General features: G+C 34.5%; 1 protein-coding gene, 1 long non-coding RNA gene and 1 pseudogene across 3 annotated transcripts; 1 reads left to right on the top strand and 2 right to left on the bottom strand.

Annotated features, from left to right (window-relative positions):
• Positions 1-1,430: 1,430 nt before the first annotated feature.
• On the bottom strand, positions 1,431-2,837 carry LOC143446902 (uncharacterized). The gene is made up of 3 exons (XR_013113987.1): positions 2,697-2,837; positions 2,095-2,494; positions 1,431-2,024 (listed from the first exon to the last, which is right to left on the bottom strand). It is a non-coding gene; the product is annotated as an uncharacterized LOC143446902 (long non-coding RNA).
• A 3,168-nt stretch (positions 2,838-6,005) lies between these two features.
• LOC143445462 (cell cycle control protein 50A pseudogene) lies at positions 6,006-16,317 on the top strand (annotated as a pseudogene). The gene is made up of 2 exons (XR_013113827.1): positions 6,006-8,650; positions 16,139-16,317. The product of XR_013113827.1 is annotated as a cell cycle control protein 50A pseudogene (transcript).
• Positions 9,596-18,650, bottom strand: LOC143445461 (WD repeat and SOCS box-containing protein 1-like). The gene is made up of 9 exons (XM_076944577.1): positions 18,513-18,650; positions 16,844-17,033; positions 16,311-16,459; positions 16,119-16,228; positions 13,889-14,014; positions 13,234-13,415; positions 12,158-12,274; positions 10,220-10,330; positions 9,596-10,099 (listed from the first exon to the last, which is right to left on the bottom strand). The coding sequence occupies exons 1-9, from the start codon at positions 18,565-18,567 to the stop codon at positions 9,931-9,933; spliced, it is 1,209 nt and encodes a 402-aa protein (XP_076800692.1). The 5' UTR covers positions 18,568-18,650; the 3' UTR covers positions 9,596-9,930.
• Between the last annotated feature and the right edge of the window lie 4,009 nt (positions 18,651-22,659).

Raw genomic sequence — 22,659 nt, 5'->3', positions numbered from 1 at the left:
AATTTTGCGATTTCCATAAAAAAAGTGTGTTTGACCAAACAGAAACAATCATGACCGGTGCTGTTTTTTTGGTGCGTTGATTACCCAAGCAAACGACGCGTTAAAAGCTTTCAGGTCGCACGTATAGGTTAGCCTAAATCAGTGGTTTTCAACCTTTCATGGTTCGTGGCTCCCTGCTCATCAATGAACAATGTAGATTGCTGATTACAAAACAGTTTTTACTTAACTACTGCGTGTACAGTAGCTTTCGTTTGACTAAATTTGCACAGCAAGCACAAGAAAAAAATATGAGAAGCTCGTGTCCCACTCTGCCTCGTCTGCTCATACTACTACACTATAGCTCACTAGTGAGGCATCTGCTTGTGGCCCTCTGTATCTGCACGAAACCCTGGCATAAATTGTAGATGAAAATTGATGAAATCTTAACTTTTTTGGCCTAAACTTGCAGTCTTGACTTTAACATTCTATTGCAAGAGTTACAGATAAACGATTTTATTAAGATTTCACAAAATAATAGCCTAAAACATACAAAAGCAAGTGATATACAAAATTTCATGTAGCCACATGCGGTATTTTTGCATTAATTGCATTTTTAGTAATTTTATTTTATAATAAAGTAAACAAATAAATTAGACCCTTTTTAAAGATATACGGTACGGGACTGAAGTACCAAAAACACATTTCGGTATAACACGATTCTCCGAGGTGCGTTATAGCAGCAGTATCGTATTCGAGGCTCCCCAGACATTTTGGCCACTCATACTTGCAGGTTTACACGAGTGGCTAAATTGTAACCCGGGAGCCTCTTATGCTATACTACTGCTATAACGCAACTCGGAGAATCATACATGCAATATGAGGGTATTAGAATAGTTTAACCATATGACTTTAAAGATAGTTGTCAAGCGGAAACTGAATATTTAGAAATGAACAAAGTTCCTCCTAGTATTTTGCGAGGTCGCAACCGAAACATTTTAGCAACGTGAATTTTAAGAGGTCTAACGAGTTCTTTGGTTCTGAGGTTCCAGCACAGTTTGAACTCACATGACTTAGAGGTCAAACGAGTTTACTAAGGCAGCGTTATGAGCAGAGACAAAATCGCATGACTTTTAAGAGGTTAAATGAGCTCATTAGGTCTGAGGACACACTTTATAATAATTTATTAAAGTATAAAAATGACTTCAAGATAAAATATCTTATAATATAAAAGGATGAATTAACCAAATATAATAAATTCACCAGCTTTTGATATCAAAACTCCTGCATTGAAACCAATATCTTATAATGTATACATCGTTTCATATATATGCATATATACATATAGCCTATATATATATTTATATATATATACATCGTTTTCACCAACTTTAAAAACATTAGCTTATAACGCAATTGCTAAAATTCTAAGAGATATTGTTGAATTTGCTTCAATTTACATCAACAAAAAATTCAAACAACAGTTTCAGAAAGTATTCAAAAAATTTTAAATTTATTTCCTAAAGTAACTTTACCCAAAAAACCTTTGAAAAGTTTTGTAAAATTGTATGAAGTGGATATTATCGATGAAAAGTATCAATTAAAACAGTTGAATAAAATGAAGAGCTGCAGGAGATAAAATACAATTAAACCTAAGAAAAATGAAAGGTGTGAAACCATTGACCACTCTTAAAATCACTTATAAAAAACCAAAACCAGGAGAAAAATAACAGATGAAAGAGGCATTTTTAATAGTAAAGCAGTTGTAATATACAGTAAGAATGAAATTGATGACATGTTAGAGAACCCAGCAAATCAAATAGGCCCAATAGAAAAAGTTGCAAACTGGCTTAGAGAAGATTCATTCTATTAATGCTGATTATCTTAACATTGCTAAAAATAAACCTCCCAACGGGTTATCTTATGTTAATTTACAACAGAACTTAAAATTTCCGGGAAAGGTTTAATAAATATAAGAAATAAAGATAATGAGTGTTTGAGATGGTGTCATTTAGCAAATATATTTGCTGATAAGGCGGAAAGTCATCCTGAAAGAATAAGTCATTATAAAAAATATGTTAACACTTTAAACTATGATGGTATAACATTTCCAATTACCTTATCTCCTACTTTAAACTCCGCTTGTCTCGACACCGACTTGTCGTGACGTGCTTTCTCGGATTACCAACGTTGGTCAGGTCTTGTTTTCACGACTTCCTGGACAAGACGCATGCGGTCTTGTAAATCAAATATTGCCGACGATGATGGATGACTTCAAGGCTGTTCAGTCATCAAATCTGCTGCTAACTTCAATTCTTGTCCTGTCCGTAGGAATTGTGAAGAAACACCTGTCCCTTCGTGTCGACTTTAGTTATAAGTCGCACAAATTGAGGAGAGGGATTTATCTCAGGATAGTGGATCGCGCTCGACATAATTCTTCATGATGGAAAGGATTGTTCTGTTGGCCCTTTCAACCGCACCATTCCCAGAAGGGTGGTATGCTGTGGTTCTTGATTTCCTGCAGCCGAGAAGATCAATAAGCTCTTTAAACAACTGGCTCTTATAGTTTCCTCCTCGGTCGCTGTGAATACGTTCCGAAACACCATGAATCGTCATCGTCGTTATGGTAGAGAACAAATGCCGTTTCTTGGGCTGTCTGTGAGCCTACATGTATTTAGAGTAGGCCTACATGTCAGCGGCAACCAGTATGTAAAGGTTACCTGAATGTGTCGCTGGAAGTCCTCCCAGGACGTCAATCTATATTCTTTGTATCGGATCCAACTCTTCAGAAGGTACCAAGGACGCTCTTGGTGTTCTAGAAAGAGCTTTATGTAAATCACAGAGTGTTCAACTCTCACAATACTCACGGACATCCGTTCCCAGCATGGCCAATAGAATCGTCTTTATTCTCTTTCAGCTGTTCTATCGACACGCATGTGTCCTCCTCCAGGTCATGCGTCATGTAACTCTTTCATGATTCTGGGACGCATTTCTTTAGGAGCCAGTAACTGAAGACGATTACCTGCCAATGTGTTTTCTAGACTGCCGTACAAGAAATGTTGTATTAAAAAAGCTCTCCAAACAAAGGCAACTAATGTCGAACTTCACAGCTCAACTTCTTAATTTTTTTTAAAAAGTGGGTCTTGCATCGGCTCTAATTCAACCTGAAATGATGTTCCTCGGATTTTTGAGATTGAGAAATTTTACCAGGAATCCAGCCAAAACCCTCACGAACATCCATACTTAAAACACTGCCTGTCAAGTGCTTACCGGTTATAAGTTTTTCGTCAACTTCAAATGGATACTCGTCAAAATTCGGTTCGACGCTATTTGAATCACTTCTCTTGCTGCTGTCTGGCCTTCTACTAAGTGCATCTGCATTTGTGTGCTTTGATCCAGAGCGATGTATTACTTTAAAATCAATATCAGTCAATATGTCAAATCAGGGCGCACATTGGCCGTATGTTTCTTTTGCTGTCCGCATAAACTTTAACGAAGCGTGGTCCGTCCGAAGAATAAAAGGCGTGCCAAAGTAACAACGAAATTTCTGCACCCCATAAACAATTGCCAGGTGTTCCTTCCTCGTGTTGGAATACTTTCTTTCTGCTTTTGTTAGAGATCTACTTGCGTATGAAATTGGGTGCTCTTCATCATCCGCAAACTGCGAAAAAACACAGCCAAGAGAAGAGTTTGAAGCATCTGTATCGAGAATGAACTACTGCATAAAGTCAGGGTATCTCAATACCGGGTTTGTTACGAGTGTGTCTTTCAACAAAATGAATGAGTGTAAACATTTAAAAGAGAACTGTTTTTGAAACTTCGTCAAATCTTATAGTAGGGTATCTTTACTTAATTTAACTGTTAAATTATCTGATTCTATTGTTGCGTACGGTTAGAATACTTTAACCTTTTATCAGCTGAAACGTTTTTATAATACAACAGAAATATTTTACACGAAAAGGTTTTTATTATAGATACTGTTCACTTTCACAATATTATGAATAACTAAAAACATAAGTAATACTATTGTTTATAAGATGTCTATCGAGTTGCAATCACCATGGTTAGGTTAGACAACTCAATTGTTGATTTCGATAATTTACTCGGCTAGGCTAACTCTGCTTGCTGGTAGAAGTGCGAGCTTATATAACGTGACAGCCATTGGAGTTAAAATGTTCGACATAAAAAAAGCTGCGAGTCGTGGCATATGTAACGGGCAAAGCAATGTTTATACAATGGTAGATATATACAGCTAAAGCTGTATTGAATAGCTTTAGCTATATGTATTTCGTGTATAGATATTCATAGGCCTATAGCTGTATAGCTAAAGAAACATTAAAACATTAATAAATAATAATCATTGTTAAAGCTAAAAAGTGGGAATTTCCAATAAAGACTTCTTATCAGCATAGATGGTGGAAAACAACCTGGGAACGTACTAAAAGGTGTGCTCGCACAAAGTTATTCAGAGCAAGTTTCCAAATATCAATCGACAGTTGAAGTGTTTATCAAAAAACAAATTCATAAATTTCAATGATTAACTAGAAAACACTTTTGCAAGAAATAATGTGATGATATTTAAAAATACCAGCCAGGCGCTGCAACAAGGATGGTTGGCAACCCTATAGTTGGGTCCCATAATGACGGATCGGGACAGTTTCAATTTGGCTTCACTTATTACCAGTTTTTAAACCTAGTGTTTATATAATAACTATGGTGTATAAACATTAGTATCATTAGTACGATGTAAGAATTGTCACTGAATTTATAGACAGACTTTGGATGCTATTATGAGAGGGAGGTTGTCATAGACATAATATAAATACGCCTTTTTTCGTTCTCTTACCGGGTACGCTCAACGCCAGTTTTGGTACCGACCAGATGGGAGTACAACCAGGTAGCTTGGCTGACATCATAGGTTAGTTTTAGAGAAGTTGGCCGGGAACTGCCATGAGATATGTAGCATTCTTGTGATTGTAAAGTGAACTCGGGCAATTTCAGTGGTAAAATTCAATAGCGTCACGCCTATGATACTGTTCATTATCATTTGTGGTACGTTTTCTAGAGTAACAGCTGCAAACCCAGTCTTTAATCTGCCACTCCCCAGCACCAACCTGACCAGCAATTAATAATGTTAGTTTTGGGCTAACTCTGAAGCCAGAATGACGTGAAAGCAGCAACTGAATACCAATTTTCTTCTCTAAAAGTATAATTCTGTGCACGATAGGCAATTCCATGGTACTAACATACAATCTTAGTTCTCTTAGTAAACCGTTTCCGAGTTACGGGTGCCTTTTTTTGGGTGGCAAGACTTTTACGATCGCCTATACTAAATAATGGAAAATTTTGACTTATTTTGATTCTTTATTAAAGTACAAACGTTCTGGGCATCACATTGCAACAATTTTGGTCAGGGAAGTAGCATATGAATTCTCTTGCACAATAAATAAAAATTTAATAATAAGGTTCTTGTGCTTACCCTGAACACATTTTTATAAGTCATAAAATCGTTTTCATCAAAGGCTCTTTTCGTATCATAGGCTGACTGCAAACCAATCAATTCGAGTTGAAATCAATCAGGGCTCTGACCTACAGAAGTGTTAAAGGGGTTATAACAAAATATTAAAATCACTTCCAAGTTTTGAAAAATCCAAGAAGCAAGCATCTAAAACAGAAGACCATTTTTCTATCATTGTGCCATATTTTATGCAATTGATGTCATGTACTCATGTCCTTCATAATTTCACATTTTCAAAGATGGAACGTGTGTAAACACAAAGTTGCTAAATTAACCTTTGAAAAGATTCAGTTTCTTATGTAGTGATGTAATGTACTCAAACATTTTTTTTGCCAGTTGCTCACTTAATTTTGATGGATGTTGTGATATATTGATAAGTAATGCCAAGACATATATATGTCATAATGAAGACAATATGATACTATGATGTAAGTCTATTTTTAAATTACCGTACTTATCGAAATAGCCTATTTGTATTAATTCAACTATATTTATAAAATTTTGTAGGGTGTGTGTTTTAAAATAACAAAATAATTATAAAAAGTGCATCCCAGCAATGTCTCGTAAACCGGAAAACACTGCATTTAAGCAGCAACGAATACCAGCTTGGCATCCATTGCTCACTGCAAAGTCTGTTTTTCCAACTTTTTTGGTTGTATCTGTGGCATTTATTCCAATAGGTGTGGTTCTGCTTGTGAATTCACAAAACATCATTGAGATTATGCATGATTACACAGACTGTACATCCGTAGAAGATAATTCAGTTCTGTGTAGTTCTGTACGGTTGAATCAGTCTCGAATGGAAGAAACATGCACTTGTCAAATCAATGTTTCATTTGATACATCGATGAGTGGCGATGTGTTTATGTATTATGGTCTTACAAACTTCTTTCAAAATCATCGACGCTATGTTAAGTCAAGAGATGACAACCAGCTCATTGGACAACATGTTACTCAGAGCACTGTCAGTTCAGAATGCCTTCCATTTGCGTACTTACCAAATGGAACTGTTTTTGCCCCTTGTGGTGCTATTGCAAATAGTTTGTTTAATGACAGTTTCACCATGATTCGGGGTACTACAGTTGTACCATTTTTACAGACTGGGATTGCATGGCCAACTGATTATTCCCAAAAGTTTAATAACCCTTCACCAGTTAATGATCTCTCCCAAGCATTCAGTAGTTATATTCGGCCATTATTTTGGCAAAGAAATGTGGAAGACCTTGACACTGTTACCAGCAACAGTGGATACCAGAACGAGGGTTTGATAGTTTGGATGAGAGCTGCAGCTTTTTCTCACTTTCGTAAACCTTATGGTAGATTGGATAGATCAAGTTCTGAATTTGAAAATGGACTTTCAGTTGGTAACTACATAATAAATGTGAGCTATAATTATCCAGTCACTGCTTTCGGTGGTCATAAAAGGTTTATTCTGTCAACAACGAACTGGATGGGCGGAAAAAACAACTTTCTTGGTATAGCTTATATCACATTTGGTTGTGTTTGTATGTGTATTGGTGTTTTACTGTGTTGTCTTCACTATCATGCTAGAAAACGGCATGTAGTTCATGTTGATAAGTAAACGAATGTATTTGTAATGATTCTTAGTACGATTTACAGTAAGTGATGTGTACTATTATTGTTTTTATACTTTTTGTGCGATGTAGACATATCGAAGACTTTTTATATTTAATGCATTACCACTTTGCACTTGAGCTTACATAGGAAGTTCTTTCATTTATAGTACTTATATAAGTATTGCAGCGAATATATACTGGCTTTGGGAGATTTTGAACCTACAGTCATCTAAATGGTGCATGAAAAACCTTGCCACATTTTTATATTTTCTTTTTCTGGGGTATTGTAATTGTTTTATCGAAAATTTATGCTAATGCAGTGGTCGGCAAAGTTTATTATGATGGCCCAAATTTTCACTTCATTAGTAAATGAAGGCCCAATATTACTTGCCAAATATACATAATGCAGTAAATATTACTAGCTCACTAATAATTTCAATGCACTTTTTTTTCACAGTAGACATTATTTTTTTGAAGTTTTTGGATAAGTTCAGTTAAATTTTAATCTAGTTACGTGCTTTCCACAGGTTTTAGCGACATACAGTAACCTGCAATTTACAGACAGTTAGCAAATGAAAATACAATCACATGACTAATGTTGAGTTGCATTGCGGCCTAGAATCTAAAATGTGCATTGGTTTGTGCGAGCGTAGGGTGAAGTTCTGCGAGTTGACTATAGCAGTCAGTTCTCACTACCCTAAATTTAACATGTTGATTATGAAATTTAGATTTAGCTTTCACATTTTGTTGGAAATTATCGTTTCATTGATACTGATAAAATTGAATATAACTTTTCGCTGACTGAAGTGTGACTTAGATATCCTTCGAACACTCATTGTGAATTATTCAACTATTGTTGCAGTTACAAATGGTAAAGATGGAGAGCTTGGGTAGTGAAGGATTAGCGTTATTAATAAAAATAGACTTGCATTCTCAATATGATGTAACAATTAATCCTGTGTGAGTGGAGGGTTACTGGTTATGTTTTCTTCATGTTTGCAGTTAACCTTTACTTAAGATGGAAAAAATATCAAGTGGATTGCTAGCGCTCCAAGTTAACCTGGCTAATATAAAAAAGCTCTGAAACTATCACTCAGCCCACATTTACCTGGTTACAGGATACAATATGCGGCCCATTACATTTTGGGTGAAGGCCCACAGTTTGCCGACCACTGTGCTAATGCATAGTTTTTGTCCAGTTTATCGCTTCGTGGTGGTATGATATGCTGGACTTAAATAAGTTTTTAGTGAGACCTCCGTGACAAAAACATATTATTTTGCTCTTGGTTCTTTGATTTATGTTTGTTTCAATTTCTTCGTTGTTTAAAAGTTCAGTTGTCGGGTACCGTTAAAAACAAAACCACACCATAACAGATATCATTAATTTCAATTGTATGATAACTTTTTTGTATACTCATTTCATATAAAAAGATTATTGCAACAAGTACTGCATTTTATTTTAAATGACTTCAACTGTTAGGAACTGAAACATTCGTTACTGACCACATGTGCAAGCAATACTAGAACTAAGTTTTTAGATCTGCCAGCATTATGCCTGTGCTGTGTTCGTCATATACAGGTAAGGTAGTGATTTGTTTGGAATTCTATAAACTTTGTGTGAAATTTGGCACAAAACCCAATGAATATATCATATCTTTTATTTCATGTTTGTATCTAATGTGATACTGAATTCTTTAAAACTCAGCAAAAACAGTAGAAACTGAATGTTATATGACCTATTTTGTTTTTTCTATGCTATGCTCTAACAAAATATGTATGATAGCAATTTGCACAAAAAACAGGAGCACTGTGACATTGCTACGATGTTTTTGTGACAAAGAAAAAGTATTTATTAGTTGGGCTTGTAAAGTACTACTAGCTTATTCATTGATATGTAAATAAACTGATACTACATGGACAGTTGTCTTAACTACTGGCTTTGTTTGCTTGAGGCGTCCAAGGGCAATTTTAAGAAGAAAAATATTCAGATATGAACCATACAAACTAGTAATATGTCAATGCAGTTTTTTGCATTTTAAATCTAGTGCACACATTCTGGGAAAATACTCTCTTTTATAAGAAACTTCCAAACTTTTACTTCAAAAATGTGTTCAAAGTCTGTTACGATAATGTAAAAGTTCACTGGGGAAGACTAAGGTGAATGTGTTGGGGTAAAAATGAATCTTAACTTGCGCAGTGTTGAAACAAAATCCTTTGTTGTATGCGTCTAATGCCAACACACACAATAGAAAACAGATTCTGCAAACCCTAAAGTTTCTTGAGTGTTACATCAGTTCATTTGTTTAGGATAGAATTTCTTCACTTTGTTGGAAGTTTGCTATTTTACGGATTCGTTCTTTTGATTTTCTTAAGTTCCAGTCCTTTTTAACACTTTGTCCCTTCAAGCTTCATATCATAATCAAGATCTCACAGCTACTATTTGATCAATGTTAAGAGTTACAATGTTAAGTTATTAAGGAAATTTACAAGCTACACAATGATACATTAACTTGTAACTACATGCCACTGTGAGCTGACTGTGTATTAGCAGATGAATAAGTTTTGCAGTGCGAGCAATGGATAACATTTTGCAATGACCAAAATAAAATAAAAAATATAACTTAATATACACTGAATTGCAGATGGTAACACACAAAATAAACTAAAAACATTCATAAAATGGAAAGACCATGCACAACGAGTCATGCTAAGGTATATACAGGAACTTCATATGCCTCGACTTTTTTCGTTTAATACAAATGAACTTGGTAAAGCCATAAGTGAAACCATTACACTTAGCAATTTGTGGCACTGAGAAAATACTGGTAAAAAACTTCCAGGTAATAGAGTACGTAATTATTATAATGGGAAACGGTACGCAAGATAATCCTTGATTGGTTGTGGAAGTGTCATCAAGTCAATCATTTTTGATGAAATTGCCTTCCTTGCTGCAAGTCGACTTAAGTGTCGTAAAGAAAGCACTTTTCTGCATGGCACGCTAGCCAATGTGACTATACCATTAAGTTGGCTAAAATGAAAATATTTTATCATCAATTTTCCGAGTGTACTGATACATGATATATTAAGAAAGAGTTTTAACATAACATTTTAAACTGCTAATACTGGTATTTACATGGTTAGTAGTTACCTAATCGCCAAAGTCTGATCATCAGGAGAAAATCGACACTGCAAACCACTTTTGGAAAGAGGAACAACATACACAGTATCCTGTCTATTCCATAGCTTCCATACTCGAACACTAAAATGCACATTAACACAGATTTTGTCAAACATCTAGCCAAGACGATGGACATAATTCTCAACTGATTATTTAAACAGTTTAAAACATTACTTCAAGGCTTCAAGAGAAATTTTAAGCAGTTATTACAAATACACTTTTATGCAGATATCAATGCAGAAAGTTGAGATTTTATTAAGTTACAGATTTTAAACAAGAAAAAATTAAAAACTTGCATTGCGAAACTTGAACATTGTATTCTATCAGTTACATCCACTATCAGCCCAACTTTAAAGTTATTTTATGGTCAGATGACTGAAACAAACATGGGATCACATCCCATTACCTCTTCCTTAATGCTTTGAATTTTCAAAATATCTCCACTACTGTAATTGTTCCAGCCATTCTGCGAGGGTATGAATTTAGTAAAACTAAATAACCTACACTAAATAGATTACCGAAGAAATGGTGACAAGTATATTGTGATACATTAAAGTAATAAGCAAATTACATGTGAAAAATGCAGCAAATAAAAAGGATTATTATTTTCACATATGGAACTCCAAATATAATAAATAATTATAATGCAAAAATATTTAAACCCAACTTCACTTAACATTCAATGTAATTTCGCAATTCTGTGCCCAAAAATAAACATATATGATGTTTTTAGCAAAATACCTGCCATTTGAGAAGTATTTATATTCAATCATTTAGTCACACTTTGCATTGTAAAAAGATAGTGAAAACTATAAAACCTTTTGTATTTATAAAGATCACATTGTCACATATGAATCAGGCTTTCACAACCCAAAGGGCTATCTAACTAACATAGCCATTATTTATATAATAAAGTAGCTATCAATATTTTTTGCTAATATAATTTGGTTGTGCATGCCAGAGCTGGGCAACCGCTCTATTAAAAAAGCAAGTCTCACGTTATTGTTGTGAACTAAATATTTTCACTTTGGCGCATTTTCAAAAACCAATTGCATGAATCTTATGTTACAAATTTGCATTGAAAAATGTTTGCCTAATTGTAGCCTAACAATTGCTTATCATTATTTGTTGTAAATGCTAGGAAATTTCAAGACATCTGATGCTGAATAGTTATTGTCTTTTTTTGGTCAAACTTGCTACAAATGATTAATAGACGAGTAGAGAACTTTCTAGAATTGTAGATGCCGAGGTTCAACAACTTATTAATCTTCTATTTAAGGATATATATCAGTTAAGTCGTAAAAATAACGACACCACGAAGCAAATTACAACACTACGATGAGAACTCGGCTCATCTGTGTAAATCTCTCTATCACTGACCAATGACCATTGCTATTTTCAAGCTTACGCTTAAAAAACAAAGCGTTTATATATCCAACCACCATCACATGGTTCAGATACATGCCTAGTGTTGTGTATTGTATTGTTTATTTTTTGGCATTAAATTTGCGGAGCGAAAATTGTGCATGAAAATAGTCTCAAAGCAGCCATTTTTTATTCATTGAATACAATTACAGTCTTACGGCAGTCCAAAAAGTTAAACTTTTTTAATCAAACCATTTGTATCCATTTTGTGTATTTACACCTTTGTTTACGCAAAAAAAGAGCGATGTGCAAGCAACCCTAAAAAGCAGTACGCTTGTGCCCAGCTCTGGTACATACAATACAAATTATAATATGAAATAAAAAACCATATTACATATACGTGTATATCACCTTAATTTCTATTTTTATTGACAAACCAAAAATCACAATTTTCATCTTTTATTTTATACTTTTATAATAATTTATAACGTAATATTAGATAAAAGCTAATTCTCCAAGCATGTTTTTGTTAATATTACTCACTGGTTATCTTCGCAAACCGTCGCAATTTTTGTTCCATCATTGGAAAAGTTAACCGATGTGACCCATGCACCATTTGCACCACCAGCATATATAGGACAGGGCAATGGGTATAAGTGGCTACAAAAACATAAGTAGTTTTAAGAGTTAGAATCATCTTTATAAAGGGTCTCCAAACCTTTGGGACCACAAGCTGTAAAACCAAAACCCTAAGTGGCAACATACATCCCCCAAAGAAAAGGGACACTATATTTCACCAAATAAGAATCACGAATACTTGTGCCAAAATGTACCTTCCGAATGTCAGACAGTAGAAGCAAACAGCAAGAAGTTAACACCTCCTCATTTGTGTGGTGTAGCTGTATGTGATTCTTTTCATCACTTTAGTGATTTAATGATTAGATCAAGTTTAGTCAATAGATTACTGGAAGCAAGTACTATCGTACTAAAACTAGTTGACCTTGTGCAGTTGGCAGTAAATATACCAGAGAATAAATTTTTCAATAACATGTAGTAGTTAATTAGTTATCGCTGAAATAGTATGGCAAAAATGTCATAATTTGTAATTTTTGTGCATTATTTTTGGCAAAAAGTGCTTAATCACCAAGTACTATTGAAAAAGTTGATCTCCATTACACTTACAAACAATTCTTTCTTGGTTTAAGGTCAACTTGATTTCGCACCTTTCCATCACTGTAAGCAATGTGCAAGCTAAGTATTGAACTGTTTGTCGCGAATAAAACAACTGACATTTTCGTATTTGTCTTGCTATTCTTCACTGTCACTACTGCTGAGTTTAACTCATGAAATAGCATGGGTTACTACGAATTCCTTTCCTTAAAATTAAAAATACATTGATTTGTCTAGAGCTAAAATAAATCTGGTTTTTAGATTTTGAAATCTAGGGTTTGGGTAGTAAAAAACAGAAAACAAATTGAGAAATCCAGGTATGTAAATGTAACAACAAACTTATTTTTGTCCACAACAAAATTACATGTCTATGAATGGAAGCCATGGTTTTCTTGGTGATTACAATTTTACAATTCTTTAGCTTAAAATTTTATCATTGTGTGACTCACCAAAGAACAGTGATTTGTACGTTTGCATGTGGATCCCAAATAATCACAGTTGTATCATGTGAGGCTGTGGCAAGCAATGCGCCATCAGGTGACCATGAACAAGAAATGACATCATTATTGTGCCCTCGAAGCCTTCGAGCAGGTCTACATGACCTTTTGTGTACGAAATCCCAAACAATTACCTTCAAAAATAAAAAAAATAGCAACTAATATAAAATGAAACATAGATTTATAATGTTTGCAATGATAACACAATCTTTAGCCCAAGGAAAGTCTTTGCCTGCTTTAAACTCAGCTAAAGAAGAAAACGCAAGTAAATTATATACACCTTTCCAAACAGAGTTGGGCAACCAAAATTTTTACCAAAAAGCGATACCCTCACATAACTGTGGGGTAATGCTCCGGCACACTTATGGGTTTGTGGTGTGCAAACAAGTTCTAAATTTGGTTTCAGCTAGGGTAAAAATATTATATTTATAAAAATGACTTTCTAATCTATCATTGGTCATACCCATGTGATATAGGAATTTTCGACAACAATTATGGCCAAATTAATCAACAACTGAAAATTAGTGTTTTAATTAATGTTATCTTACTGTAATTTTGTACTTAATACGCATGCAAAAGCTGCACAATAATAACAAAACATTTTTACCATCTTGGCCATTCCAACCGAGGCTAGTACATGTGGATTGACAGGAGAAAAAGCACAGTCTAACACAGGAAATTTCTGTTGTCGAACTGTAAGGGTCATGTTACCATCATCTGCTAGATCCCATACCTTTCAAGATTTAATAAATAATTGTATTTAAATGTGTCATAAGCATTAAGTTTAATGGCAGCAGTAGGTTATTCTTTTCCAATCATCTTAAACAAAATGAACCATAAAGTCATTGGCTTAAATAGGACAGATGTGAATTTGGATAATGGATAATGGCAAAAACCTAAATAGGTTCATTTAACTTTGATAGTTTATCCTAATAGAAAACATATAATAATGGTATGTAATTGCACAATATTGAGTCATTCCATGTATCACCAACCAATTTTTTTAAATTTTGTAACCACTAGTCATAGATTTTGATGGTTTGGATATATGTTGTAGAGCTTTAAAAAATTTGAAATTAAAAAAAATTTTAATATCTTAAGTCGTTTTTGAGTTATTGCGGTTTGAAATGTCCACCACTTGAGGGATATTAGATTGGTGAGCGCTGGTCACACTCAAAGACTTTCTTCAATATCTCTATTTCTGAAGGCAGAATAATGAAATAAATGTTGTTTTTACCATTTTGGGGAACAGAGAATTCATTTCAGCAGTTGAAAAGTCTCTTAAACATCTCTTTCACGTAATACATGAGCATTTTTGAGTGAAGATCAAAGGGTAAGATCATGACGCAATTAAAAAAATAGTAATGATCTCCGAAAATAAAATTTTTGGAGTTTTTTTGTAGTATGGTTCAAATATTTTCATATATCCAAAAATTGGAAACTTGTTTTTTGAGCTTAAAAATAAAAATGAGTTTGAAAAACTGCACCATTTGTGATACTGTCACACTTGGACCTAATTGATCCAGTGGGGCTAAAAAGAAAGACACTTCATAAAATTGGAAAATTGAATTCTTATGCAAGTAAAAAATAGAAGTTTATCCAAGACATAAACTACATAATCTCAACTAAGTGCCCAAAAGCAATGCTTTGTAGGCAAATTCTGATGCTGTTGTTACTCGCAGGTAAGTTAATTGCTAGTTATACTCACACATGATAGAATATTCACAGACTTCAGGTAGTCATAATAGATTTTCTTTGGTGATTCACGATGAAGATTTAACTTTCTTTCACTATCAGAAGTCCGAGTATATGCTTGCAGAACTAGATGCAGTAGAGCTAGTCTCAGACTGATCAAGCAATTTGTTGTCGATTTTAAATCTTTTAAAACAAGTCATACAAACACGCCATCCAGGTTTCACACAGATCAGTAGTTTTTCAATCATTTTTGCATTTTCAAGAGTAATTAGAAGCTACCTTTAACTTTTTTTCTATGCGTTTTGTAGATATCACAGCACATTTTAAACCTGTGCTCAAATCTTGGTCCCAGGTCCAAGGTCTCCTTGTGGTGCATGCATATGTTGAAAACGTGTCCAGATTTATCTCTTAGACAAGTTCTCCATAGCAGTAGCTCTTGCTCTGTTGAAGACAAACTTTCAAAAGGGACTAGATCCATTTTTGCTGTGTAATAAGTTTTGTGACAATCTTCTTGCAGTGAAATACCAAAGCTACAACATTCCATTGTGATATGAAAATCAATTGTATTTGCTGCCATTTGCTATTGTTGAATGTAGTGCAGTTGTTCAAACTCATTTTTCTCTTTAAGTTCAAAAAACAAGTTCCCAATTTTTGGATATATGAAAATATTTGAACCATACTACAAAAAACTTCAAAAATTTTTTTTCGGAGATCATTGCTATTTTTTTTAATTGCGTCAGGAACTTACCCTTTGATCTTCACTCAAAATTCCTAATATATTACGTGAAGGAGATATTTAAGACACCTTTCAACTGCTGAAATGAATTCCCTGACTCCAAAATGGTAAAAATGATATTTGTTTCATAATTCTACCTTCTGAAATAGAGATATTGAAGAATACCACTAAGCGTGACCAGTGCTCGCCAACCTAATATCACTCAAGTGGTGGAAATTTCAAATCGCAATAACTCGGAAACGGCTTGAGATATTAATTTGTTTTAATTTCAAATTTTTTAAAGCTCTACAACATATATCCAAACCATCAAAATCTATGACTAGTGGTTACAGGACCTGGTTGATTATACATGAAATGACTTTATTTCTATTTTTTTAAATATTATATCATTCAAGTAGAGGCCTACCTTGATCGTTTTATCTTCAGAACATGAAACAAGCAGTGGAATTCCACAGGGAGAAAAAGACAGACCTCTGACAATGTCAGTATGATCTGATAAATTGAAAAGCAAATGACCTGAAGACGAAAATGTTTCAATAACCGTACCTGACTTTTCTATTAAAGCAAAAAAGTAATCACTAACAAAACGTTACTGTACCGTTGTTTGAGTCCCAAATCTTGATTTGTCCATTTTCCAGACCAGTAGCCAAAAGTGAGGTACTTGAGAACTTGTTCTCCGTCATGACAAATGGTGGGGCAAACTTCATAGACGTCACATTGCATCCGCAAGTAATTGAATTACGTTCTCTATTGCCAAAAACACATTTGAATGGTTTTCCAGGATAAACAACCAATCCAACATATAACAAAAAATATACACTAACAATAGAACATATCATTTAGCTTTTGTGATCATGCATGAAGAGGTTATCCCATACAAGCTTCGAATTAGTATCAAACTACCAAGCATTTATTGAATGACCACATTTTCTACAAATAGATAACTTAATAGGTAGACAAACAACACATAAAATAATACAATGAATAAAGTTAATTAAAAAGCAGGCTTACCAACCACAATGACATAGAAACAGTTTTGTAGGTGGTCTACTATGCTTAATCACTTATTGATTTATACCTAGTTAGCTTTAGCTACTAAGACACCAAAAATATAACTATATATTTATTAACCTCTGGCTGTCTCCATGGTTTAACTGGCTCACTGTAAACATGTGTATAATTTCAACATGCCCATGACCTGGTGACCATGCAAACTTGTCCCCAGAACTCGAAAATGCACAACATCTTGTTTCTCTTCCTGGTTTCCAACGTACTCTGTTTCGATGAATGCAGGATAGTTCTCTAATGTCATCAAGAAATTCTGCAAAATATTAGAATATATACATTTTAATGAAAAGCTTTTTGCAATATCCTTTCACTATGCAGAAGTACTATGCAATAAAATCATCAACAAACTTATTGTCCTCTATTAGGCCTCTGTACTGCATCTCTTTGCCTTTAGAGACATGCACATGCCATAACATTAACATAAACAGGCAAAAACGCCACATATCCATTTTGTCAGTCATTTTTATGACGATTCAGGCAATTGTGTACTCAACAAAACTAAATTCTAACATAGCCACACAAACTTCACTACCAGATAAACCAATACATTCTGTATATGCTGGCGTTTATCCAAAATAAAACTATCAGGCCCAAAAACGGATGAGGGCTTATACACCTGACTTTAGGCCAAATCAAAATGTATTTCGTATACTGCACATGCGATAAAAAGTGCACATGTCATTATGGTTAAAAATCATTGACCGTTGACAAAACTGAAATTCCTTTTTGGCTGACACTCAACTTATGTTGTGTTACTTAACATCGTAGCGTTACTAGCCTATTAATGTTTGGCTGCCGCTATTTCACTAGAAAAAAACCATACATTCGAAGTTATTTTTCATAGTTTCTGGTTAACCTAACTTAAATGTTTTTATACTGTCACAGTAACCTAAAACCTAAATCTATCTTCTTAAAATGTTACGGTTAACCTATGACGCTTTAACATTTGCTTGGTCCACTTTTCAACCTGGTTTTAAAACTATCGCTTTGCTATAAACAATGCCTCAGCGTAAATGCACTTAAAGTTTTGTTTGATAAAGTGTTGCTGCTAAGTAGTACACTGTTGTTTCACTAAAGACTTCAGAAAAAAGACAAACACAATGCAATGCACACCGGGAGGGGAAATGGAAGACCTAATCCCTTGTAGCAAGTATGTGCAGAAATCAATCAGACTTGGTCGAACACACTGCACAGCATAAAGATTTGCAACGGTGCCAAATTATCACGTCATTAAAAACAAAGTAAAATAGACGAAACTAAACCTGATGCGATATGAAAGATGATAATAATGACGTTTATAACAATTTAATCAGCATTGCAATTATTTTATCTATTGTTCCGCAGGAAGAAAACTAGCTTCACGACATACAAGTGTTTTTCGTTGAAACATTTTGTTCACAAAAAAATGCAATTAACCGAACGAAAGAAGCAACTAAGACAAAAAACCTTATGCAATAATTCGATTTATTCTTTAAAGCGGTATTATTACTTAATGTAGGATAGGGTTTAATTCAGGGTTTCAGATTCACATGATATAAAACAACATACCCTATGCCTTTAAGCGGTATGCAATTAACCGATTTTGTCTGTATATATGTTTAAAATAAACATTTAATTTCAATTTTAAATTAAATTTAGCAATTACTTATAGCACACATGTTACAACTTTAGAAGTACACTGTCTTGCATTTACAAAAGTAATTAAAAAATTAAATTTTTTCATAAAACTTACCTGTATTTGTCACATCCGTATACTTGAATTCAGTAAGGTTATTCAAGTGCACCATTGCTAGGTTAATAATTTACAAGAGAACTATTCAAAATAATTTCTGAATCAAACACAGACAATCTGCAAACAAGTACCAAAAAATAAACATCAACAAATATACTTAAATGACTCAATGTATGTTATCAAGCGGTAACGACAACTAAATTTTATTAAAATTAAGTAGATGACATGAATTGATATGTTTTCATTTGCTTAGACACCCTTGACAAAGAACATTTTATGTTAGACAACAAAAAAGGTTTAAGGTCATAAATAATATTTTTTTCTTCCATGGTTTAGCCCTATTGACAACATACATGTACCTAACCTAGTGATAGTATTCTGTAAATTGTACCTAAAATATGTATACAGTATATACCAGTAATAAAGTAATTGAGTGGGCAAACATTTGGGGACTACACAAATTTCTCAGTGGTGCCAAGCAATAGACTTTTAGAATTTCATACAATTTCACTTGCGTTTCATCTCATTTTTCAACTTTACATGTTTTCAAACCAAGAAAAATTCTGATTGGTGCCTTGAAGTTAGTTATAAAACACGTTTCTTTAGTAATATATGTGGTGTTCAACAGAGTTGTAATGACTCGAGTCACTTATTTCAAAGACTTGACTTGAGTCCCTTTCCAAGAAAGTATAACAATAACTTGATTTGAGTCATTGTTTGAAATAACTCAACTTGACTCAGTTCTTTTTGATTACGTTCCAGCATCAAAGAAAATTAAATCTCTATTTTTTGATCAGAATACAAGTGTAACTTCAAATGAATTTTTTTGGTTAATAGAAATGTTATTTTCGCTCTCTGTTTAGCTTGGTTTTGAATATTAATCGACTTGACTCACGTCACTTCTACTAAAAGTCCAAATTGACTTGACTTGCGACTCTAGTTTGATGACTTTGTTACGACTCTGCTGTTCAGGGAGCAACATAATATATTGTGAATGCTTAGCAACTAATTTTTCATTGCACAAATTAAAGATGCACAAGATAACTGTAGAAACACTTGACATGGCAGGAAAAGATAAAATAATGTAAATACGATTTTGCATATGTCCCTACTGGATACATACATTGCATAGCCAGAGCAATGTCTCACTCTTAAAGGGTGTATGTGACTCTAGAACCTTAGTCTGCTCTCATAAGCTCAACCGTAATTTTACACATAAAGTCATCAATACAGTCAACTCCACTTATTATGACCACCTTGGAACCAGATAGGGATGCACAATACAGAATACCTGGCTATTCTAGAATATTATAGAATACTTAATTTCGAATCCAGAATTTCGAATCTATTCTGAAATTACGCGGCAATTTTTTCTAGGCGATTTTTTCCAAATAATAATGAACAAAAAGCAAAAATATTTGTACATTATTTTGAATTGTATTAGTATCACATGACAAACAGTATAACATATGCTAAATCAAGCATCATACGATTCATATTCAAGCATAGAGCCGGGTAGTTCTTGCCACCTGCACTACCAACAGTCTTAATACCATACTTTTCGGAGGTAACACATTTACACATCGAATCATAGAATTAATCAAGATGCTGCTTGTTGCAATGTAAGATATTTAGTGCTTCTAAGTGACTTTCGGTTAGTCGAGATCTCAGGACGGTTGCAGTTAGCCCTGCGCTGGAGAAGCACCTTTCTGATGCTGCAGATGATGCTGGCAGCGAAAGGTATTTCTGGCAAATGTTGTACAACATAGGGAATTCTTTTTTTTTTAAGTTCCAATACTCCAACACGTCTGTTTTATTGGAGCTCTCTTTTAGGTAGGCTGAAACCTCATTAGTTACGATAGTGTCAATGTCAGCTCCCTCATCATTTGCATCTTCTTGGTTGCTTTGTTGCACCTCCATTCCTAAATTAAACAAATTTTCCATCATGGAAACAGAACTGGTGGTGCTGTCGCCAACAGGAATGGGATTATGGGGTGGTGCTATCACTGCTATGGTTGTGTCAGAAATCATTTCTGATTTTAAATGCAGGCGAACCCTTGTTGCATGATGAGGTTTAAAATACATTTCTTTGTATGCTGGGTGAAGCCATGTTGCCATATCAAATAAAGATGGAAATGGAACATCATCAGATGCAACAGCAAAGTTAAATCTGCATTCTATAGCAGATTTAATCATTTGTCTAAATGCAGAAATATGCACACTAGCACTGCTTGTAGAGAAGGAGCTTGAGTAGTTACTCAACAGCCCTTTAATTAATGGTATAAAGGCTGCAGTTGTCACATATTTATCTCCTTCAATAAAGTCACTGGCCACCTTTAGAGGTAACAGTTCTTCCACGAGTCCTTGGACTGTTGTAATTCCTACTGGTGTTGTTCCTACTTCCTACTGTTGTTATTTGCGCTTGCAGAGAAACTGCCTTCAATTCCGCTGATATTTAAGAACACATCATGCTTTTTCTTCAAGTGCTTCAACAGACTGCCAGTACTGTTGCAATATGATAAAATTGCCTTGCAATGGCCACAAACCACGCTATTCTTTTCATTTGGCTTACAAAAATGTTCCCACACGCTGGAACTTTTTTTTCGCCCAAGACCAGTCGACATGACGCAGTGATAATTAATAGATTACCTTATTCGTCTACACTTACATACAGTTTACTGCTTACTTGTTTACGAATCTCAAGCGCATGGTTGGTGAGTGAATCAATGCGCGCGCGACTGCACTGTACAGCACACGTAAGGAATCATTCGCCCGCACACACAGCGTGTGCAAACTTCAGCTTTTTCGTTGGCTTCATTGTTTTGCGTTACGGATGATTAAACTAAAATCTAGGCAGGACAAATTAATTATTTACTCGTACGGGAACGCACTGCGTGTCTGCAGTTCTGAAAACTGCGTGAACCCTATATGAAGGAAGAAAATAGACGCTTGGAACAAACAGTCTATGAAGAAAAAAGGCGGCGCGCAAGACGGAAAATATCAACTTTACATTTGTTTAACGTCGCACACTGTTCATTTAACAGATTTATTTTCGAATCCTGATATCCGAAAATAAACTGCAAATAAGATTCGAATACATTGAGATTCGAATCTCTAAGATTCGATATTCTGTATTGTGCACCCCTAGAACCAGAACATTTTGGTCATAATATCTGAATGGTCACAATAACCAAAGCTGTAACAGAAACGTTTAACCACATCTGGATGGATATGAAATGACAAAAAACATTAAACCATCATCCATTTCACTAACATTAAAGTCAATGTTAATAGATGAATCGATAAAACACGTAGCACAATTTTGATGAAAAATTTGAGATGCAAAACTTGGTCAAAATATCTGAAGACTAGTCAGTGGTCGTAGCAAATGAAGAATTTTATTGTTTATACCAAAATGGTTGTATAAAACAAGTGGTCATGTTAAGCAGATTTTACTACAGTATACTGTTAACCTCCACACATTGAAGGACACAACAGAACATCTAACTAAGAAATTTCATATCGTTTTAATGTTGCCTGCCGTTGCATTAGCACAAAGAAAATGAACTACTTCCATAACATTTTCTTTTATGAATATAAATATTTCTAAGAGAAATAATTCTGATTTAACGACTCACAATATTATTTGGCATTGTCTTGCAACTTAAATTTACAAATGTACTAAAATTCTGTCCACATACAATTTCAGTGAATCTAATAATAATAAACTTGACACCAAACTTCATAGAAGCTCTGGGTGGGCTGCAGTTTTCCCAACCCTGTTGTAAAGTTATTGACAGATCCGCCCTGAATATACCAGCATTATATTAGTACCAGATGGATATATAATATAAATCAGGATCGGATTTTAGAGGGTGTCTCAGTGCGACTAGCGACATTCTTCATTGACCACGGATCTAGACGTCATATTAAACAAGCCTGATGCATAGGATCAAAGCAGATCAACAAAGTCCATTGTTAAGTCTATAGAGTATAGACCAGGGGCGGGCCTGATACGAGAAAATGAAGTATTTTGCGGGCCGGATTCCTGAATCGATACATTAATCGTGTATCGTGGCCGCGGGCCTCATTACCATGTAAGACCGGAAACTGTCTGCTGGCCGCTCAAAATCCCGTGGGTCCGGCC

Source organism: Clavelina lepadiformis, chromosome 2 (genome assembly GCF_947623445.1).
Source record: "Clavelina lepadiformis chromosome 2, kaClaLepa1.1, whole genome shotgun sequence".
Classification (NCBI taxonomy): Eukaryota; Metazoa; Chordata; class Ascidiacea; order Aplousobranchia; family Clavelinidae; genus Clavelina; species Clavelina lepadiformis.
Note: the sequence above shows the minus strand (reverse complement) of the source record. Positions and strands in the feature narration are given on the sequence as shown.

Coding starts and splice junctions, on each gene's coding strand:
- LOC143445461 (XM_076944577.1), bottom strand. CDS start 18,567: ATGGTGCACTTGAATAACCTTACTGAATTCAAGTATACGGATGTGACA. Junction 12,275..13,233: donor GTACAAATCACTGTTCTTTG/GTGAGTCACACA, acceptor ATGTTTTTGTAG/CCACTTATACCCATTGCCCT. Junction 10,100..10,219: donor GATCAGACTTTGGCGATTAG/GTAACTACTAAC, acceptor TTTTCATTTTAG/CCAACTTAATGGTATAGTCA.